At 40.7% G+C, this 22,063-nt stretch overlaps 4 protein-coding genes across 5 annotated transcripts; 3 read left to right on the top strand and 1 right to left on the bottom strand.

Moving 5' to 3' along the window:
* Positions 1–244: 244 nt before the first annotated feature.
* On the top strand, positions 245–6,614 carry arid5a (AT rich interactive domain 5A (MRF1-like)). The gene is made up of 6 exons (XM_053325566.1): positions 245–325; positions 2,690–2,858; positions 2,937–2,989; positions 4,341–4,438; positions 4,515–4,674; positions 4,764–6,614. The coding sequence occupies exons 1-6, from the start codon at positions 245–247 to the stop codon at positions 6,006–6,008; spliced, it is 1,806 nt and encodes a 601-aa protein (XP_053181541.1). The 3' UTR covers positions 6,009–6,614.
* A 1,747-nt stretch (positions 6,615–8,361) lies between these two features.
* gins4 (GINS complex subunit 4 (Sld5 homolog)) lies at positions 8,362–12,326 on the top strand. Its single transcript, XM_053325420.1, has 8 exons — positions 8,362–8,618; positions 8,706–8,792; positions 10,115–10,228; positions 10,324–10,421; positions 10,508–10,596; positions 10,764–10,854; positions 11,008–11,112; positions 11,385–12,326. Exons 1-7 carry the CDS (start codon positions 8,517–8,519, stop codon positions 11,102–11,104), a joined length of 678 nt encoding a protein of 225 aa, XP_053181395.1. The 5' UTR covers positions 8,362–8,516; the 3' UTR covers positions 11,105–11,112; positions 11,385–12,326.
* Positions 12,327–13,778: 1,452 nt separating this feature from the next.
* Positions 13,779–15,210, top strand: ppp1r3c2b (protein phosphatase 1 regulatory subunit 3C2, duplicate b). Its single transcript, XM_053325858.1, has 2 exons — positions 13,779–13,827; positions 14,091–15,210. The coding sequence occupies exons 1-2, from the start codon at positions 13,808–13,810 to the stop codon at positions 14,953–14,955; spliced, it is 885 nt and encodes a 294-aa protein (XP_053181833.1). The 5' UTR covers positions 13,779–13,807; the 3' UTR covers positions 14,956–15,210.
* Positions 15,211–16,302: 1,092 nt separating this feature from the next.
* Positions 16,303–18,806, bottom strand: LOC128365014 (phytanoyl-CoA hydroxylase-interacting protein). Of its 2 annotated transcripts, none has more exons than XM_053325628.1 (4): positions 18,630–18,806; positions 17,259–17,433; positions 16,939–17,060; positions 16,303–16,845 (listed from the first exon to the last, which is right to left on the bottom strand). In XM_053325628.1, exons 1-4 carry the CDS (start codon positions 18,804–18,806, stop codon positions 16,303–16,305), a joined length of 1,017 nt encoding a protein of 338 aa, XP_053181603.1. The 2 variants fall into 2 exon arrangements, with proteins under 2 accessions (XP_053181603.1, XP_053181604.1); XM_053325629.1 differs by having other exon boundaries at positions 16,303–16,849; positions 16,943–17,060.
* Between the last annotated feature and the right edge of the window lie 3,257 nt (positions 18,807–22,063).

The following is a 22,063-nucleotide window of genomic DNA, read 5'->3' as shown; positions in this document are numbered from 1 at the left end:
ATATCAGGCTCAGTTGACAATATGTTCTACAGATTTTTTGTGCTGATGTGTCATCTGACCATTCCAAAAAACTATATGAACTGCCACAACAGTGACGGTCAATGTGAATAATTTGTATTAAAGATACGTTATCTATTCAGATTGTGTATAGTTGCATATAGTAATGTTTGAGTGTGGCTTATCAAATTCAAATAATCAAGGGGCTTTTTTTAAGGCGTGCTAAATATGCATTTGTCTCATTTCAATGTTTGAAACTCAAGAGGAGCAGAGAGAGACGTCACAACAAACCGCAGCCAGTGAAGAAGAGAAAGGGACATCAAATCAGGTACGAACCTCAGTCACTCCTCATAAAGTGTCAGTTGGCCTTCTGGCTGCAGTCTGGGCAATTTTCATCAGTTACAGTTAATCAGTGACTACAGTGATGACTACACAGTGTGAGCTGTACATTTTGTTTTCATTTCCCTTTTTTAGTGAATTTGAGATACTGGCAAATTGTGAAGTGCTGATTGTGTGCGTACAGTTGTTTCATCTTGGTGGGGTAATTGTGAAATGAGTAACGAGGAATAAATGATTCTCCTTTTGTATTCTGAGAGGGCCTCAAAACACACGCACATCTCACAGACCGCAATATTTTCTTTGCGCATACAGAAACTGCAGGAGGTCCGCTCAGAGCCATCATTCTGGTAACTGAAATGAGAGGTACAATATGAGAAACACAAATTAGCTCACCAAATTTCCAAGGCTGACGCGAGTTGAAAGCCTGGCGGTTTCTGTGGTGACTTTTGGCCTGTCGATAGCATCAATCCAGCACACCACTGACAATCATTATGAGAGTAACATATCAACACTTTGACATCAACATCACCCACACAGTTTTCCAAAAAAGAAATTTCTTCTAGTGGAAATCAACTCAACGTTTCACAATGATATTCACTTTCTGAGCTAGAGCGAGCTCTGCAGCAAAAGGGCTATAGTACGTGGCTTAGAGTGCAGACACTTCCTGTAGGCAACCATTGAAGCTTAAACCCGATGGTTTTGTGAATCAGTTCTGAAAACAATAACTGAAAGTAAACAGGCCCTCGTGAATACCGGTGAATCTCATGCAAGATCCCAGGCAAAAATGTTACAATTTTAGTCTCTCAGCACCTGCCATGACCTTTGATGCAAATGTGGTTTTGCAGATATTGCACATATAGCCTATAAGCCAAATCTGGAAATACAGGAAATTCAAATGTGATTTGCAAAGTAGATTTTGAAACACCTCTTGTTTCAAATACAAACAGTAGATTGACTGAGGTGTTCTCCCTGGTCATATAGACAAACAGTGGAAAGTCAGAGTTGTTAGCTGTTAGCTGGGAACAGCAGTGTGGAGCAGATGAACTGTGACTCAGTTGGGGCTATCTTGGTTAGAGGCCTGCACCTTCACTATTACTCACTCAAGAGGCCTACTTCTCGGAACCAGGAACCGCATAGAGGAACTTGATTCAATATGAAACCACCTTGAGCTGTTGTGTTGTACAACTACTGCCATAGAAATAAAGCAGCTTCTTAAGTGTGATGATTCAAACTAAAATATTGACATTGTCCATTGTGGTCTCTCTTGACATCCAGCTTATTGAAACTAATCGACGCAGCAGTAGCAGCGATGTGAAATTTGTCACTTAAATATCTGCTGTGACATACCGTAATCTTTGATTTCACTGCAATTACAGAAATGACTGGATCACTATTTGGGCTTTTTGAGGTTGTGTTCACATGACAGGAATGATATTGTTTTTCTAACAGCTATCATTTGATGCATATACATTTGACTTCAGTTTACCGTATACTGCCCACATAAAAAAACACAATGAAGTTTTTACACTATATTATTTTATTTATCAAAAAATATTGCTTAAAGGAAGTCAAACTTTTAAAATGTCATTTCACAACTGTATCAAAACATACTGTGTTATGGAAAATACAGACACAGTATCATTTTCATCAACAGCTCCTCTTCCTCAGTCCTTGCTGTTCTCTTCGTGAGAGCTTTCTAACAGATTAGTTCATTTCTGTGTATTTTCTCTGCTGTTTCATTTCTCCTTTCTTGCAAACCACAAATAGTGACATTGTCAATTTCTTACACTGGATTTCTGAGTAGTCGGGGTTTCTTGGTATTTGAAATTCCTCTTCAAAACAGTTGACTTACAGTTTTGCTGAAATAGATCTGGCAAGGAATCAGTTCTTTTCTGAATATTACAAAGCAACTGTGTCTGGGAAGTCAAAATCTTCATATCAGTCACCACTGATGTATATCATTTACTACATTTGAATATTACGGGTAGGTATAAATGGTATAAATCTCTTGTTTTGGCTTATGTTTATTTTTCAAAGTGACATTTCTGATACCAGTGACTGACAGCTCTAGACCAAAAACCCCACAAGTCTGCTGCTTTCTCTCCAGACAGGATGTGTAGTGGTTTTCTATTGAAAGTAGCGGTAAAACCCTACCCTCTGATTTTGATGTTTCATTTCTACATTTGTGTCCCATGAGATGACTGTGTGTCACTTTTTTCCCCATTTTATGATCATACCTTCAACTGTAAAACAGGTTTTCCATATCAGCGCGGTGGACCGTGTCACATTCACGGTAGTGATTTGATTTAGATGCAAAACGCACCTCTTAACGCATCTGGTTTCTTCTTGTTAGACTTCTCCCTTAGTGATTGAGATTCATGACTCTACAACTGAATGTGAGGAAGAAGTGAGACCCAATCAACTGCAGATGGAGGAGAAGTCATTTGTGTCAAATCTGCACTCTTTCATGAAGGGCAGAGGTACACCTATCGAAAGGATTCCACATCTGGGCTTCAAGCAGAGTGAGTAGTTGTACTAGCAACATATGAATACTGCATTCAATTGAAGATGGTTTTCATGCTCTTCTTTTTCTCTTTCAGTTAATCTTTGGATGATCTACAAAGCCGTTGAGAAACTGGGTGGTTATGATTCAGTAAGTACAACTACTTTACTCAACTGTTGTTCGCAGAAATTATAATACGTGACTGAAAATGTCAGCTATAGGCCAAGTACTGTATTGTGGTGGCTACCTCAGCCGGGGACATTTAAGTTACTGAGCTCTCAGTATATCACCACCCATGCACTCGTCTTTGATGTTGTCACTATAGGACCTGTTCAACGTATATTGAAATGGGACGGTAGAGCAGAGAATGGGGCCCTAAATTTCCCCATCATGGTGTAAATTCCCCATTGTGAGACTAATAAAGGAATATCTTATCTTAAACAGAGTTGACTCTCAGGGTGTAAACACAGCAACTTAAGATAAGTGCATAAACTTAAAAATGAAAATGAACCAGCAGACATGGGGGTTACTAGCCACTTCCCTTCCCCCAAAATCACTTTTCAAACTAGATCTGCATGAAACCAGGTCTAGTGGGGAGCAAGCACCCAACACAACCTCAGAACCAAAAGCACAGTGTCACTGGGAAAATTTACTTTTCAATGTAAAATTGTGCATAACAGGAAGTAACTACACAATTTGAAATACAAGAGTAATTCATATTAGTAACACCCTAACCTGCTGGGAGTTTAAACAATATCTAATCACTATAGTTTCCTTCATATGGAATGTACAAATGTCCAAAACAGCACAAAAAACTAAGTGGAATTACTTTATTTTACAGGTCCCTTGATTTTAAACAAAATGTTCTAAGTAAGTTACAGGTATTTAACAATAGACTCTGGCACAAATTGTAATAAAAAAAGAAGTAGTTAGTTTCATATGTGGTCTGCAGGAATTCTTTCTGGTGTATTTTTTGTGTGTGAGTTTCTTTTTCAATATTTTCCTAAAAGTAACTTCTGTGGCTGTTCATTGTTAGGACATTTCTTTGAAAGAATGATTATGTCATCTGGTAATATACTGGAAATGTACTCATTATAAAGTTTTTAGGAAACCACCTGATATGCTAATATAGTATGTGCTTTGCCACACAGAGCTACACAGTGAAACTTATTTTCAAGAATTGTTATTAAGTTATTAAGAATTTTACAAATTAACAGCTTTATATGAACTACAATATAATGAATTGACTCTTGCCAACTAAACCTACATAACACTTTTTTCTGTTTGGTCTTATATTTTGTACCAAATTACACCACCCTCTCTATAAAATGTCTTTAACGGTTCAATACCTACAAATTACAGCACATAAATTCCAGGAAATGTGTATAAAATTAAAGGACCTGTGAGTGAAGTATTACCAATCATGTACATCATAAATGATAATTTTGGGCCCCTGGCAAATATTGTAAAGAGATGTATTTCTCATTGTGTTATCAAACAGGTTACAGCACGACGTCTTTGGAAGAAAGTGTATGACGAGCTGGGAGGAAGTCCAGGCAGCACCAGTGCTGCTACCTGCACTCGAAGACACTATGAAAGGTAAAGGTTATTCTGATTCCAACAAATCTGTTGATTCAATCACAATGAAGTGATTCTAAATCAGAAATAAATGTAGGTTGGTGCTGCCCTTTGAGAGACACATAAAAGGAGAAGAAGACAAACCGTTGCCTCCAAGCAAACCACGGAAGCCATATAAGAGAAATTTGGATGGCAAGGTCAACAAGGCTGAGGGGAAAAGGAAAAGGACTCAGTCGGATCAGGAGATTGATTCTGAGGTAACATACTATGTGCCTGATGAAAAGTTTTTAAAAAGTGGTTAAATGTGTGCTGTGTTTTTAAAAAGGTTCCCTGTATTATTTTGCAGTTACTCACCCAGAGGAGTCCAGAGGCTGCCTGCCAAAGTGAAGCAGGGATGCACCCTCACTCCGCTCTCTGGCCGGCCACCTCTGACAGACACCATCTGGACTGCTCTCAGCCAAATAGAGCGGCCTCCGATCTTTGCGCTTCTGTCTTTGCATGTTCGCACCGTCTTCAGGTCCCTGCAACAAGCCCCTGGACTGCTCATATCCCCTCAGCAGCTGGAGAGGTCATCTCTCCTCTGGAGAAAAAAAAGCGAATGGCTCAGGCCAGCCTCAGCTTGCCCCTGAGCCCACAGAGTGAGGATAAAGAAAGGCCCTCTGTCATCCACTGCTCTCAGTCTCCAGCTTGGGCTTCCTCCAGCCGGAACTGCAACTCCTCTGATGGCTCCCCGTTGCCCTTATCCTCCTCTTCCTCCCGCAGCCCCTCCCCTTACTCTGTTTCTTCAGAGGACAGTCCAGCAGGTAATGAAGATAAACCTGCATTAAGCTCAGAATTGTCCATAAACTTTTCCAACACTGTGAAAAACACATCTAGCTCTAGTGAGGACAGCAAATCTCTGAACTGCAGTCAGACATCTAAAGATCCTGCAGGACAGAACAAAGACGTTTCTCAAGTCAGCTCCACAGATTCACTTAAAGGCCAGATTAAAGACTCTGCCTTGAAGTCAATCCACAAAGGGAGTGCCAAAAACTTCACTCAGGCTTTTCACTCATCTTTCACTGTTAAGTCTGACTGGGCTCCAACGTCTACCTCTAGTTTCTCCAAAGTTGTTCCAAAATCTGTGCTTCTGCGCCCTGCTCCTATTCGGCCAGGTTATAAAATCCACCAGAGTAGGTTGATGCAGCAGAACGACTCTCTGAATTGTGCAAAGAAGATGAACAACGCGGCTCCTTGGCTTTATCCAGCAGAGAAGAGGGAGAAATCCAGGACAATGCAACAAAAAGTTCCCCTGACTCAGCAGAGTCTGTCCCATTCCTCGGCCACTATGCCGGCGTCGTGTGTCCTGTCGAGCTACGACAGATCAGGGAGGGACTCTCGGCATCAACCCTCACTGTACCCCGCATTTCTCCCCAACAGAATGAGGCTACCTCAGTCTCAGCTGATGTATCGTCACGTCCCAATGAGTCCAGCTCACACTGCTCTCATTGGCTCAGCTGTTTACCCATATCCCTACTCCTTTCCTCTCTTTAGTCCCCAAACTGGATATACCTTACCTGCCATGAATCCCATTTACCCTCACAAGCTGTGATTCTTTGCATTTCAACTCCAGATGTCAGTCATTTCTACTTGTCAAAGGTTTGTTTTGATTTTTTATTTCACCTTTACATCAAAAGGAAGCAGCCCAGCTTTCTATTGCTCACTGTAATTTTAGCAGCTTGGAACCTAAACCGTATGTGACACCTGAATAAGGTAAATTCAATTCTGTGTGTACACCACTACACCACCCCCCTTTTTGGAAACCAGTACTGTGATGAACTGACTGACTGTGTTAATCTTCTCTGACCAAAACCAAAATACACTGCAGGGATGTGAAGTCCGAGCAGTGATGGTTCTGCATTATTATTTTTTAACTCACAGCAGAACTATGTAGGATACTCATGCATGTGATATTTCTTTGACTGTAAATTAAGCAATAAGCATGTAAAGCGAGCAATGTACAGGCTACAGGTTGCTATCACAACTACTGTCTCAATTCATATTGTGTCAAATCCACAGATCTTGCACATTTTTGTCCTCAGTTGCACAATTTCAGTAGACTTTGTTTTAAAGCTACAAATGATTCCATTGCCCTGTACTGTGAGGTTTGTTGAACATAGTGATTCTGTATAATACTGTATATCAATGTTGGATAGTTTCATAGATATTTTTGTCATTCAAATGTATTTAAACTGATATTAAATAATCTGATATAAAATCACAAATAAAAAGATTTAAACTATTGGTCCTTTCTTCTTACCAACATACATGTGGAGGATTCATCATGTCAGAGTAATTGTTGATATAAAAGTATCCATCATTAAAAGATTCATTCATGTATTATTCATTTGTCAGCTGGTGACTGAGTGGCACCATCATGATTAAATAGGTCTTACGTGTTTTTTTTCATGAGTTACATAAGCTTCTTCATGTTGCACTTCATGTTGTTTTTGAGCACAAACTTTATCTCTAGACATGAATGTAAGGTGTAATACCTGATCTGCACCTTTGTGATTGCACCTTTGGAGGTTGCGGTGCAAGCTGGTACCGTGCAGGTTTGATGCATCACAGATATAAACCAAAGGAAGCTGCTGTAAGACCTTATGTGTTATATTGAGTGTCACTGCAGTAGTAATGCAGCCACAGCGGATGCAACATCATTACTGGTGAAAATAACACAGAACTCTGAGGCAAGAGCAATAAAGAGGAAAGAGAAAGAGGAAATCAGCAAAATGAGATTCTGCTGTTGGCCGCTGAGTCACATGACTGACGGCTGTCTCCGGCAGCTCCTCGCATCTCACAGCAAATACGTATTAACAGCTTTTTTGTCTGGATCAAAATTTCCTCCATTGCACAGTCTGAAGAGACACAATGCTTGAGGTCAGTGGTGGTGGGGTGTTGTGTAAGGTCTGGTGTAGGATCCACAAAAACATACAAAAACCCCACCCCCAGCCACTGACAGATGCAGTTTGTATTACCAGCAAATAGTTGGTGGTGTTCTGGATCAAGTTTTCAGACCAAAAGCCAGTTCTTTGGCTGTCGAAAAGCAAAGAACTGGTTCGAGATAAGGCACTGGCTATAAATCAGCTCTAAAACTGCCTTGATCAACTAGGGGTAAATGGGGTCTAAAACGATAACATTTCTGCTTAACTCACACCAGACAGTGTGATAGAGATATGCCAGGGTGAAAGACAGAGAGACCACATAGACGTGCTTGTTTGTTTAGCTGAGACAAGTCATGCTGACTTCAGGAAACTGGCTGCTATGTTATGACCACTGTGATCTACTGTGGGTTTGAAAGCCTGTAACTACTCACTGTCAGTTACAGGCCATGCAATTATAAACATTTCCATATAGTACTATATACATATACTGCATCTTCTATCCTTTGGATGCCTGTAATAGCTAGTTCTGATTTGTCAATGTCATTTTGTTTTTAATACCAGAATGTTTTTTGTTATTTTTGTTTTCATTAAGTTTCACTTTATCAGTTTTCTCTGACCTCAATAATAAACAGGACAATGTCAAAAAAAGAGAAAATGTTTAACTCCAAATGTAGATGTACACACACACACACAAACACACGCACACAAACGCACGCACGCACGCACGCACACACACACAGTGTAAGTCTCAGATTTCCACACACCCTGAGTAGCGACTTTTAGGAGCTGGTTGTGGCTCTGTTAATTTAGGTAGAAATCAATTGGTAGAAACAGTGGGCATTAACTCCAAACATGATACTTACGCGAACCTTATTATCTATAAAGTAAAGCATTGGAGAGATGGAGCGTGTTAAAAAGTAGTGCACACACTAAACATCCTGTGAAGAGCCCTGCCTTACAGCCTGTACACGGGGATTATGAGCACGTTTCATCTCGCGGGATTTCAGTCAGTGGCGCGAATAAACAAGGTGTTCACACGCTGCAGTCAGCGATACTCTTTCCTGTTAACATTTTAAACAAGTTATTCCGCGTACAAATTAAATTGAATAGTCCAGCATACCGTTTACGTTTCGATTAACTTTAATATTTTTTCGGCGCACTTTGTAAAGTGAACCATGTCGGACGCTTTGTCAGACGACGGCAGCGACATCAACCAAGATGACAGTCAGGAGGATGTTATTATGACCCCGGCAGAGCTCATAGCTAAACTGGAAGAAGTGAGCTAACTAATGTCACCAAAATGATCTTAACAGACACAGACCTGCAGTGTCCTCACAGATGTTTCTCCTCTCTGTCACTCACAGGCTTGGCTGAATGAGAAGTTCTCACCGGAGCTGCTGGAGAACAAATCCGAGGTGGTGGAGTGTGTGATGGAGCAGCTGACTCACATGGTAAATAATGAGCAGTAAGTCCTGCTCCCTCGTTGTTAATGCTCAGACACACTGCTGTTAGCTTACAGTCACACATTTTCAGTATGAAAGTGATCACAGCTCCACCTCAGGAAGAAACTGCATAAACATGTAATTGAAGTTGAGGAGAATGAGAAAATGGCCTCTGTTAGTTATACTGTAAATGTATTTTCTAATTCAGATATATTGTTGTAGTTAGAGCCCGACCGATATATCAGTCAGCCGATATTATCGGCCGATATTATCGGTCGATATTGGCCTATCACAGATATATCGGGCATCGGCATATATGCTGTCCATGTGCCGATATATTTTTATTTTTTTAACTTTATGTAGGCAGCATTTTCTGTGTTTGATCCTTTTTCTTTCCTCGAGTTATCTATGTACAGAAGTTTACTATTTCAGTGCCCTAGTGTACATTTTTACAGTAAAGTTTACTCCGTAATATCTGTATCCACATTGGTTTCAAAAATCCAGTATTGGTCAGGCCCTAGTTGTAGCTGATGAAGGTGGAGCTAATATGAACTGTATCAGCTCCACCTCATTTATTCTGCTGGGCCAGTTAAATTTACATCAGAGCTTGATAGGTTTAATGGGGATTGTATGTTTTGTATGTAAAATCATAAGTTGTAAAGTAATCAGTTGTCAGATAAATGTAGCACAGTAAAAAGTACAATACACAACACTCTCCCCTGAAATGTAGTGGAGTAGAAGTATACATTGGAATGAGATGGAAATACTCACAGTACAGTACTGGGGGTAAACCATAGTAACAGTACCTTTGACCAAATTGAGCCTTTCAGTGTTTACTCAGTAAAGGCTAGAAAATAGTGAAAACTGTTTCACATAATAATAATACTTTATTTGCCCCATTATATGCATAAATTAATCAATAAGGAAGGCTATATGGGCTCTTATGAGTTCCTTCATTTTCTAACGTGTATGTAGAGTGTCCCCCACACTGTGCAGTAACTTGTGAGCAATTATTTCTGGATGGGTGGGATCGTGTTACCATGCTGAGTGTCAAACTAATGTTGAGAAGCTATTTATGTAATTGTATGTCACTGTGACTGAGGTAACATGGTGGCTGTTAGGAGTCCAAATGGCAGATCCAGCTGTGTCTAGTAGTCTATACACTTCACACATCAGTATACTCATGTATTTGGCGTATAACCAGTGGATTCTAGCCACACAGTTGTACCTAATCGTTATATGGCCTAATTATTTTACTTATATGATTATTTTAACTTGCTTTTGAATGAAAGTGTTAATTTCTGACAGTGTTACGATTTTTCCTCCATCAGGAAGACAATCTGCAGCGGGTGAAGAAAGGTGACGCGAAGGCCAGCGTCCATCGCATGGAAATAGACAGGATCCGCTTTGTGCTCAGCAGCTACCTGCGCTCTCGTCTGCAGAAGGTCAGTCAGGTCAACAATACAGTTGGAGCAGTAGAGCTCTCATCTCACCCAGTGCCAGATGACAAAATTGCTGGGTTTTTTTGTGCCACGTCTAGATTGAAAAGTTCTTCCCGCATGTCCTCGAGAGAGAAAAGTCTCGAGGTGAAGGAGATCCGTCACTGCTTTCACCTGAGGAGTTTGCATTTGCCAAAGAGTGAGTATAGTGTAATATGTAGTCACTTGAGCTGTTTTCTCATGATTGCCATTTACCTGACACAAGTTTGTTTTTCTGGCATCCAGGTACTACGCTAACACAGAAACCTACTTGAAGACTGTAGCACTGAAGCGGATGCCCCCTAACCTACAGACAGTTGATATGCTCAAAGCAGGTAGAATTCCTCTTTCGACTGTCTCTATTTTTTATCTGTTTGTTAGGTCTTGGATGAACTATGCTCGAAATACTGCTATTATAGCATGCACTGGCAGATGATGGTATTTGCTGTGAGATTTTCGCTGAGCGTCACACTAAATCCGGTCTATTCTAATGTAATCCCAGTACCAGAACCCTGCTTGGACTCCTTTGTGTTTCTGCGGGTGAAAGAGAGACAGGAAAACATCTTGGTTGAGCCTGAAACAGATGATCAGAGGTACTTTATTCATCAACATTTTTCTTAATGTTTTGTCATTGTTGTCATGATCCAGTAGGTGGCAGTGTTACCTTTTACACCCAGCACTATTATATTTATTTGCATAGATACCGAAAAAGCTGATAATATGTCTACTGTGTCTCTTCCCTTTAGAGAGTATGTGGTGGATCTTGAAGAGGGCTCTCAGCATCTGATGCGTTATCGAACCATAGCACCACTCGTTTCAAGCGGAGCTGTGCAGTTAATTTAAATGTCAGGGTAAGCAACAATGAACTTGGCCGCATCATCTTTTCTCATTAACTTCATACTGCCCGCACACCCTCTTGTGCAGACATCTGCTAATTAATTTCTGCAAAGGCTTTGCAGTGACATCTGGATTTATTTTTAGCTCATCTTTTTTGCAGCGCTCATTGTTTCTTGGCAACAGATAATAAATAAAAAAGCACAGTAATGTTTATAATAAGTTGCAGTTTTACTAAACTACTGTAAACAATAAAATATAATAATACATGCTGTGTTTTATGTTACAGGTGCTTCTGTTGGTGTGGAACCTTTGGCTTCAGGAGATCATAAAATGAGCTGTGGCTCTTTTCTTGTAACACAGCAGTAGTCAGGAGCGGACAGTTTAACCTGCAGAGATCACATACAGAGACACACCCTTTCTTGCTGTTTTCAGGATTATGCACTCACTCATGGGATACAAACAAAGACATTTGGGGTGACATGGGTACAAGAAATGTAAATGAATTGAAAAAATGAATTGCAAATATAAGTGTGTAAATGGTATTGTGATTGCTGATGAATGAACCCTGTTCACCAAACTGTCATTTGCGGTTATTTTTGGCTCTGCTTTAAACATGTTAAAGCATGTGAGTTTGGTTACATAATTACAATGCATTCGGATGTGTTGTGTATTGTCTGTGAGATTGGCAAAGGCAAGTCTAACTAATCTGCTCATCGTTCTTCCTGTTACTATATCCGGATGACTTCCATTATTGGACTTTTTCTCTGCTGCCCAATAACAAGATGCATCAAATGACTGGGAGGTGAAATTACATCAGTGCATCATAGTGTTTATGAGCCTGAGGCGCATTTGAGAATGTGCATGGCCGTTTGCAAGAGCTCCTTTGATTGCAACATTTGAATGACAATCACATTAATGTGCATTAATGTCATGTAATTGTTGTAATAGCATTGTTATGTAAGCGATTCAGTGAAACCAACCAGTGGTTATTGTTTGCCCTCACAGAAATTGCAAATGTAATTTGAACTGGGACTGACTGAGTGGCCATTGCAAAACTAAACTACGTGTCTGCTTTTGTAACTTCACTGCTGATCCTTCTAAGGACCAAAAATAATTCTTGTTTTCAAAAGCACATACAGAGCAGCATTACAGGTAAATGACTTATCATTTACATCTTGAAAATGTCTGAAATTGTGGATTTGAGAGAAAAATAAAACCATTAAAATGTTTGAAAATAATGCATTTCATTTTATTATCAATTAAACACCCAGCATTATTTGACCTCATTCAGATTTTGCAATAATATTTTGCTTTTGTAGTTATTTGATCTTGTAACCTCTTGCATAGTAATGTGGAGGACATACGTGATCATAATGTCCTTGAATCTGGTGTTCAAATGCATTTCACTATGTGTAGGAATTCTATGTGTGGTACATTTTTCATGTAACTCAGTATTTAAACAACTGCTTGGATTTATTTGTGCATAACACTGTTACCTCCTGAGTTATACAAAAGTAAAGCAAAAGAAACTTAAATAGCTTCTTGGGTTAAGTGATAGGCATGCTGAGAGTTGTTTGTAATCCGGCACTCCTCAAAGTCACGCATTCTGACGTACTACAGGATAGTGATCCCCTTAGGCCAAGAGCCAGCTCGCCGGGAGTTTGGATGCAGACCCAGGTCTCATTGAGGCCTGGGCCTGTATCCAAGCCGCCTGTTTTGTTGACAGAACACTGACAGTGCTGAGAATATAGCCCTGAATGATTGAAATAGTTTCCACAATGCAGTGGAGAGTAGAATTTCACACAGTAGACCTGTATGGACTTTATCACCTCATCAGCCTGGGCAGTTCAATTTGACATACATCTTCTCAGCTATGATACTGGTGAAAATAGGTCACTTCCAGAGTCACACAACCTTTTAAGTTTAATATAGCCACAAACGGCAATGATTGGGGTCTGAAAATTGCAAAAAATTGACATTTAGAATACCAGATGCAGAGGACTTGAGCTTACAACAGTAAAAAAAAAAAGACATAATTCTACAGGTTTCAAGTGTACTATCAAATATTGTATATAAAATATAACCCTAACCCTAACCCTGATCTGTGCTCCCCTCAATTAATCTTCCTTTTTTTCAAAAATTGGATAAAACAGAAAATGTCCCTACAGTACAAATTACAGCAAGATAGTGGATGTCACAAGCACATTATGTGACATACATATATTGTACAAATTTTAAACCACAAAAGGTGTGTTGTAGGTGGAATTTGCAACACACCAGCCAATTGTAGGGACTTTTGGTCTTGTGATTTTTACTGCACAAACATTTTTGGCAGAGAAAATGAATAATAAGAATGATAACTTCAAACAATAGTGCTCCAGCATGAAGGCAGGTGTAAACCAGACAGCATTAGAAGAACACAAAACGACCATATTGAGATGACTGGTCAGTAGAGAGGGTGGAGCCTGCTACATGAGGTAGTATAAATAGGCTCTCCTGTGGGTAAAGGCTTGACTGAGAGTGCAGACTACAACTTGCTGCACATGTAAGTTAGTAAGTAAGACTTAAAACATATTTAAGACTCCTTATAGATATATTTGTGAACTACAGAGTGGAACATTGTAAAAATAACATCAGTTTTAATGCTGATATGCCTGTTTTTCTTTTTTTCTAGAACTCCAACCAAAGACTCAGCACCAGACTACCAGTATGCAGATGTCCAGCACAAGGTAAGAGCTTGATGCACATTATATCTGTGGTGATTCAGCTGCAGAATGTAGGTTGCATTATCTTGCATCACTTTAATAAAAATAAAAAAAAGAGTAGATGAATTGTAACTATTTTTGGTATCTTGTCACCTTAAATTGGGCAAAGCCTTCCATAATACACCTCACAGCCAAGTTAGGACACATTTTAAAGTGATTAAACAAAAATGTAATCAAGTTTCCAGGGCAGCAGTATTTATTGATTGTTTTTTTATATCTCTTACAAGTGTCCTGCCAGCGTTTGGCCTTGGGTCAATGGCCAAGTCAGCTGGACTTATGGAGATTGCTGTCAGGCTATGCTTGAACCAAAGTAAACAACTGTGTCCTCATGTTTGGGTACCCATTCTGAAGCCCCTGCGACCATGCATCCGTCCTGCAGTTTCAGAAGAGATAACCTCTGACATCTTAGGCCAAGCCTATCTGAACCACCCTCTCTTCGAATTCTTGGATGAATTCGATGATGATGACATTCTTATCCCAATCAAGAACAAACATGTGGTTTTTGCTGACTCAAAGGGATTGTCTCTAACAGCCGTGCGAGTCTTTTGTGATGAAGAGGAGCAGTCTGACCTCGACCTACTGCCATCACTGCAGGATTTGGGAAGCATTAAAGAGGATGGCTACAGCTGCACTGTCAGCACTTGCTGCCCAGGAACACGGCTCAAACTGGCCTTCCCACAGCCCTCTGAAAATTTCCAAGCCTTTCGTGCTAAGCTTGCAGACAGCATGGTTATCTTGGAGAACTGCAGTGTTACTGAAGTGGCCCTCCAAGGCACTGTCCGAGTCAGAAATATCAGTTTCCAGAAGGACGTGAATGTGCGTATCACCTTTGATTCATGGCAGAGCTACAAAAATGTGCCCTGCACATACCTGCAGAAACGCTTTGGAGGACCACAAACAGATATCTTTGAATTTTACATTACTATTCCTAAAGTGCTCGATGCTAAGAGAAAGATAGAGTTCTGTATCAGTTACTCACCAGGAGAGCAGAGTAAGACCTATTGGGACAACAACAGCGGACAGAATTACAGGATTGCTGTGTGTGTGAGCTCACATCTCTGTCGTGGAAAAAATCTAAGTGAAAGGGCATGATTTACTCAGCCCTAGATATACTCCCTGTTTAATATGCTACTGCTCAATACATCAGTACTGGGTGAAGATGAGGTTAACCATTTTATTACATTTGCATTGTTTTCACTTGATTCTTTTATTTTCATAAATGTTTAGGCATCTTCGCAACTGCTGTTTTATAGAGAAAAAGTATTTAAAACATGTACATTTTGCTCACATTGTCTTTTCCAAAGTTGTTTAAAATAAAGCATCAAATGGTAGACTTTTCTGTGCCAGACCATACCCTCTCTTGTCATATCTTACATTTGCCCATGCCAATGTATTTCTCTTGCACATCACAGAGGGGATCCCTTTCACTTTGGGCATTCACAAATAGGTCAGAGTTTACTATGCAAGCCCCATAGCACAAAAGCTAATCTTAGCTGTGACCTGTTAACAGAGCCAAGACTTGCTGACAAAGACTGAAGGGTACTCTGAGATACCACCTTTCTTCTAAAATCCCAAATGCACTGAATGGTCCTGCTTTCTCTGTCACATTGCACCACACTTAATAATTAAAGTCTGTCATGCAAGATTTTGACACCATATGTCATGAAATAAGGAATTACCAAATCATAACTCCAATTGTTGTTTTAAAAAGAAAGAAATAGTCAAATAATGGATGGGATGTGGAAAAGTAGAGAGAAAGCTACAACATGGCATTACTGACTAAACATTAGGTCCTTTTTTAAAAAAAGACAAAGAACATTTGGCAGTGACTTTGTAAAGAGGTCATTATAAGAAGTAGATATAGCAAAAGTGATCACAATAGCAAAAATTGACCTCTGAAATATTTAGAAACCACTGATGTTTAAAAGTGGCATGCACTTAGTATTTGCACTACCGGGCTGTATCAAAGACACTGTTCTTGTAAAGTAACAAAACAAAAAATTAAATTAAACACATCCAAAGAAAAAAGCAAATCAAAAGATTTGAAAAATACGAAAAATAAATAAATTCATTTTAAAAAACCATGAGGAGATCAGAGAGCACCAATGACTCTCAACAAATAAGGAGCACAGATTTTCTCCAGTTTTCTCCAAACTGTTGTGTCTACAATTATGTTTTGTTACAGCGATCATGGATGGATGTCTACTGTATTTCCAGCTGTGATTATAATGGAGTTCTGCAATACACATTATAAAAGTCTTCTATTTAATGCTCACTATTCTAGTCCAGGCAGGAGGGAAGAGGGAAAGCAGCATGCAGAAACCCCATGAGGTAGGCTGTTTCCACTGTGTTTTGACCTACGTATGATGGGCTCAGTGCTGTGTGTTTCAGCATTTTATGCTTAGACACTCCCAGGTCTGTGCTAAATCGTCATCTCTGTCAGCGGCCCACACTGATGTTGCACACTTTGCAGCTTGGGTCTTTCTTGGCATTGGCTGTGGTCAGACTCATAAGCTGGTGGTGCCCGCTGATCTGCTCCACAGGGCCCTGATCTAAAGGGACCGGCTCTGTGAAAAGCACCTCAAGGATGACATCACTTGCATGGCAGTACAGGGGCTCCTCCCCTGGCCCCTGAGGGGCGGTGTATGTCAGGAAGGGGTTGGAGGCCAAGTCCAACATAGGGAGGCGGGTGCGACAGAAGTTGTCTCCCTCTGAGCCAACAGGGGCCAGCACCAGCACCACATAGTGGTAGGCTGTGTACATACAGTAGAAGTCTGCAAAATATAGGGAGATGTTGGGGTTCAGCATGTGCCCAGCTGGGATGTGGAACCGCAGAGGACCGTATGGGGAGTCTTTGGGAGGGAGGCCTGTATCAAACTCTGTGTTGCAGCTGAAGAAGACTCCATGCAATTTACCGTTGATAGGAGAACCATGACTCCCACTGTTGTCCTTTAGAGCTGGGCGCATCAGTCCTCCCCATTCCTTTCTAATGCAAGAAATGAGAGGGTATTAGACTTTATTGCTACTGTCATGACTTTAGGTATACAATAACAATGCAAATGTAGAATGCAGCACTGACCTGGCATTGTCAAAGTATTCTGGGTGCTGGTTGCGATAAAACAGGGAGAATTTCAGCAGCCTCCCTGCAGAGCCCTTGGCCTTGTCAAGAAGCTGCTGTAGGTGTTCCATGGCATAGTCTGCAAAGTTGACACGTGCTGTGTAATCATTTCCAAAGTCTGCACTGCTTTCAAATGCTAATGACTACCCAGTGCTATAAACAGAACTGTTTTTACCACTTCTGCACTGCAGCTTTTTTTTTCTTATCTTGGTTAAAGCGCTCATATTTTATGGCATATATTATCAGTGTTTTAGCTGTCAGACATGGCATGTCTTACCCCCTGTGCAAAACTCCACCACCTGGCTCCACTCCGACACCAAGTAATCCCCATCTGGCTGGCGGACCGCAGTTTGGACAGCAACACAGTATTCCGTCCGAGGACTGAGGAACCAGTGCCCCCTCACTGCCATGGGAAGTGGCACAGCCTTAGCCACTAGCTTGGTTGGCACATCCTGGAGGACAAAGCAGGAAGGAGTTGACATCAAGGACAGAATACAAGGTCATAACAGGCTGCTGTGGATTTCATTTACATTTCAAAGGAAATGGAAATGCAATTGTTAAATCAAGCATTTCCCTCCATAAACTTTCCCTGATTAGCATGATATTCCACTTCAAGCCCAAGCTGCTGTAACTAGGATACATCTAATCGAATCAGTGCCTTTGTTTTGGCCAAGTCCTCTAAGAAGCACAGCTAATTACTCTGCGCTCAGAGGCTCATATATCCATAGCAACATCGCTGATGCAAGTTTGTTTGTGCCATTTTGTATATCAGAGATTTAGAACATATCCTCCATTCAAGAGCAGAGAGTCCGACCTCTGCCTTGACTTTACAAAAGCACTTTTCCAGCTTTTGAATGCCAGCTGCAATTATATGCCATAATTACAGTCAGAGTTTTGCTGAAGTGAAGGGGGATCATAAATGTTACACATCGGCTACTGGGGCACAATTTGTTGTGTTTTGCTTCCATTTGATCATGTAAATTGTGAGAACACCATTACTTTGTGGGCATTCAACCAGTGTAAAAAAGTCAATTATTTCCTAAAGCACAATGTTAGAAAAATAGTTAACAGCTGCATAAAATAATATGTTGAATCATTTTGTTGATAATATGTTTGGATACATATTCAGGAATGGCTGGTAGATTATCTTCTCACTGCTTAAAATAATAGTTTCTGACAAATATAATTAAAAAAGATCAACCATTGACGACAAAAGCTCTTCTTCATTGCCTTATGTCGGTGTGTCTAAAATATGCTTAATTTGAGGATGTGCAATGAATGTAACTAGCATGAAAACTGTTCTGTGTTGCAGCTGCAGTTTTTGTCCATTTTAAGTGGAAACAATGTACCAGTGAATCACTGGCCTGAAGCTGTTGACTGCACTCATTTTTCTCCTCGTGTGTACTAGAAGTGACTGAAAGGGCGCAACCGCTGCTTTCCGTGTTCAGACCAATGCAGAATATCATAAGGCTGTTAACCCAACTAGACTTCAATAAGTTATACATGTTATATATTGAACATTATATAGGAAGAAATGTTAGCGATGGGTGTGAATCTGGAATATGAACCTGAACAGCAGCAGGCATATTAATGGGATGAAAGTTGGTAGGGATTGGATTGGTAGTGCAGCAGTTTCAGATTGTCCTACCCTGTGTTTAAAGCGGTTGGGGTCCCTGCTCTCTTTGCGGCTCAGGTCGATGAAGAAGTGTGTGGCTCTGGCAGTGTCCTCAGGGGTCATGTCCCACATGATGCGGAAGGAATCACAGCTCACCTCACATATCTGGATATTGCAGGGGGTGGAAAGTGTTGCATCCATTTCTGTCATCTGCCATTAAACCGAGAGATTAAAGGGGATAGTTAGACCACAGTGTAATATGGGACTCTAATACCATTGTTCAAGAATGGCAACATCTGCTGAGAGCGATTAAATTGTATCACAGAGAGCTCCAAAGTGGACACTGTATAGCAGCTCAGAAACACCACAGCTCAGACAGAATCCAATTAACCTTTCATTTAGGGATCTGTGTCTAGGCTTTTTATTCACCATCCTGCTCCTTTTCCCTTTTCCCTGCCCTTAACTGACATTTCCCATTATTATACAACTCGATACGCTCCTGGCTGAGTGACTGTCCTCCTCCCTTGCTCTTGCCTGTGCATTTCATAATCCACCTACAGCAGTCTCCCAGCAACCACATGTCTGCTGCCTCTCTCTCAATCTTCTGTAATTCTCAAGGATGGGGTTTACAAATAGGAGTAAATGGTCCACCTGCCAGCAAGAGTTTAAACTAGGGCTAACTTTTTTTTTCATTTTAAACACTTCCGCCTCCTCACTGAAGCGTATTCCTTTTTAAAACAGCTGGACGTGTGGACTTCTCACAGCTCAAGGGAAATCTTCCAGCAGTTTTTACATCGTTTGGGCAGAGATAGGAGAGCATCAGCAGCCGATGATGTATAGTTATATTTCCTTAGCTGTCCATCAGGCATTTGATTCAGGCTACTGCACACAGCCTTGAGTAGAGGGCTGGGGGTAATATTTTGGTCAGCCTATGTTGTGTTTGATTAGCTGTCACCTTTCTTCACTGGAACTGATGGTGAGTCGTTGCAGCATGTGCACAATGGTCATCTTCTTTTGCCCTGAGACAGCTATTCCTCCATGGTTGTGCTTGTAATTTTCATCCTGCCTCAGTTTTTTTATTGCACTCCTCTCCTCTAATATTGCTTACTGCTCTAGTAAATCATTTTCTCCCTTACTAATCTGGTATCTCAACACCATGCAGTGTAGCACATGGCACGTTTCCCTTATTCCAAGCCCTCTCACACGAAGCATACTCTTAATCACACATGTACCTAAAAATAACCTTCTTGCAATTGTGCACAAACAATCATAACATGCTCACTTTGATATCTGGGTGATGCTGCATCAGACACGGACAAAGATGCCTTGGTGTCATTGCTTGACTTCAAGGTCTGCTAAGGTGTTCACCAGTCACTATGATGGACAGTCTGCAGCAGCTCATTAAAGCCTGTGAACTGTGAAATTGTGCGGTAGCTCGTTCACACTGGGGGCCAGGGGAGAGAGCTGTTGCATCACGCACGTGTGTTTCCACGCGTTTGGTTTCCAGCTGCTGTTCTCATTTCTTGCCATGGTGGGTCTTTTTGAGATAGAAAATGGGGCAAGAGGAGATTCTCACAGGACGCTCATCAAAGTCCCCACATGTGTGTGTGTGTGTGTGTGTGTGTGTGTGTGTGTGTGTGTGTGTGTGTGTGTGTATGTGTGTATGTGTTCCATTTTTGGTTAGAATGCATGTGAGAACAGTTCAGACAGAGGTTTCCATATCATTCCCACAATCCTGTTGCCCTCATTTATGCATCGGTCTTTAAATTGAAATTTGAGCTGTAGTTCTCTCTATTGCAACACCAGCTTTGATAACCAGTTTCTCCAAAATCAGGCAACTATGTCTAACTAATAACTATGTCAGCAAACCATATTGAGGAGTAAGTGTTTGTGAGTGCACATCAAGCGGTAAGTGCTCAATTAAATTCTTACTTCTGCTGAAATCCATAACACACACATTGATGTTGTTATCTGTGTGAGACAGCATCGCGAAAGAAGCTGCTGCATTCATGCATATGGAGCAGGGCACAGACAGCATCCCTGTGGTTCAAAGTGATTCTTCTTTTTTTGCTTCTAAGGGAGTTAACAATATATTTAGACAGTTGAACAAGCAGAGTAAGAAAACAGAATTGTCTTAATGTATTTTTGAAACTAAAGGTAGTGAAATCACAATTACATAGTATTAAATATCTCGAAACACTGTGTGAAGTTCAATGAACAAGCTTTTGAAAAAAAAAAAATTGTGCGATTAACACTATTATGTGCTGCATTCCCTTGCACAATTAACATCTGGAAATTTGAGCACCAATCTCATTACATAAACTGTAGAAAATGTTGCTGTATGTGAGTTGGCATTGGTGGGAAATGATAAATGGCCAGAGATGGCAATAAATGTCAGGTAATACATATATGCATGTATTCATTAGCAGAAAATAGAGCAAGAAGAGATGACTCCAACTTCAGCAATCCTCTGACCCACGACTAATATGACTTGAGAATGAACAAATGAAACGCGCTGTCACATCATAGGATTATATCATATCATATACATTGAGGGCACAACACAGTGGGTTTATTATTTTCTGAGCACCATGGGCATCTTTAAGCAGGCTGATATAAGATAATTCCTTACTTGTACGATGTTCCAAATTGGGATGGGAGAAGATTACAGCCAGTCTGAAATTTACCGTCTTCTTTTTCCGCTTTTTGTTTGCCTCCTCTGCTGCAGTCGATGATAGATCCCCCAGGAAAACTGATTAGGAGGTGAAACGAACACACAGGCTCCTCTCTCTCTCCTGCTCTCCGTCTGTTTCTCTCTGTTTCTCTCTCTGTGTCACACAAACACTCTAACCCCCACCCCCCCACACTCACCCAACACCACCTCCTCCCCCCTCCCAATCTCATTTTTGCTGTGGGCGCTGAGGATGATGTTTACTTGACTCCTATATGAAGCCACACAGGATGGATAGAACCTAAAAGATGCAAAAAATTGAAATTTTTCTGACTGGAGCGTAACCACAGTGAAGAACTCAGTCAACCTTGTGAGCATCATGCACTCGCTGGCCAATCATACACAACACAACACTTGCCCGTAAGTCAGCCTAAGGCATGAAATCCTCACACTGTAATATACGCTGAGCACTTAGCTGCTTTCATAAATGTCACCTCTCAGATATTGAGACATGGATGAACACAGAGTCTGGAGAGTGAAAAATAACCATTTTATACATGCTTCACTTGCTACAGAGTATTCATAAGAGATTACGTTGTGAGTGATGTCCCAGTAAATTACATAGAGCACCATCAAGACCTCAAAAATATATATGTGCCAACTGTTATGCCATATGGACTAACTCCATGGGGCATCTCCACCCAGGCCATCCTTGGGGAAGGGATGCCACTGTGTAAGTCCAGAGTAAGCAGATTTACAATGGCATTAATTTTCACTGGGATGTTTTTGTACTGGT

The sequence above is a fragment of the Scomber japonicus genome, chromosome 9, assembly GCF_027409825.1.
Source record: "Scomber japonicus isolate fScoJap1 chromosome 9, fScoJap1.pri, whole genome shotgun sequence".
NCBI lineage: Eukaryota > Metazoa > Chordata > Actinopteri > Scombriformes > Scombridae > Scomber > Scomber japonicus.
Note: the sequence above shows the minus strand (reverse complement) of the source record. Positions and strands in the feature narration are given on the sequence as shown.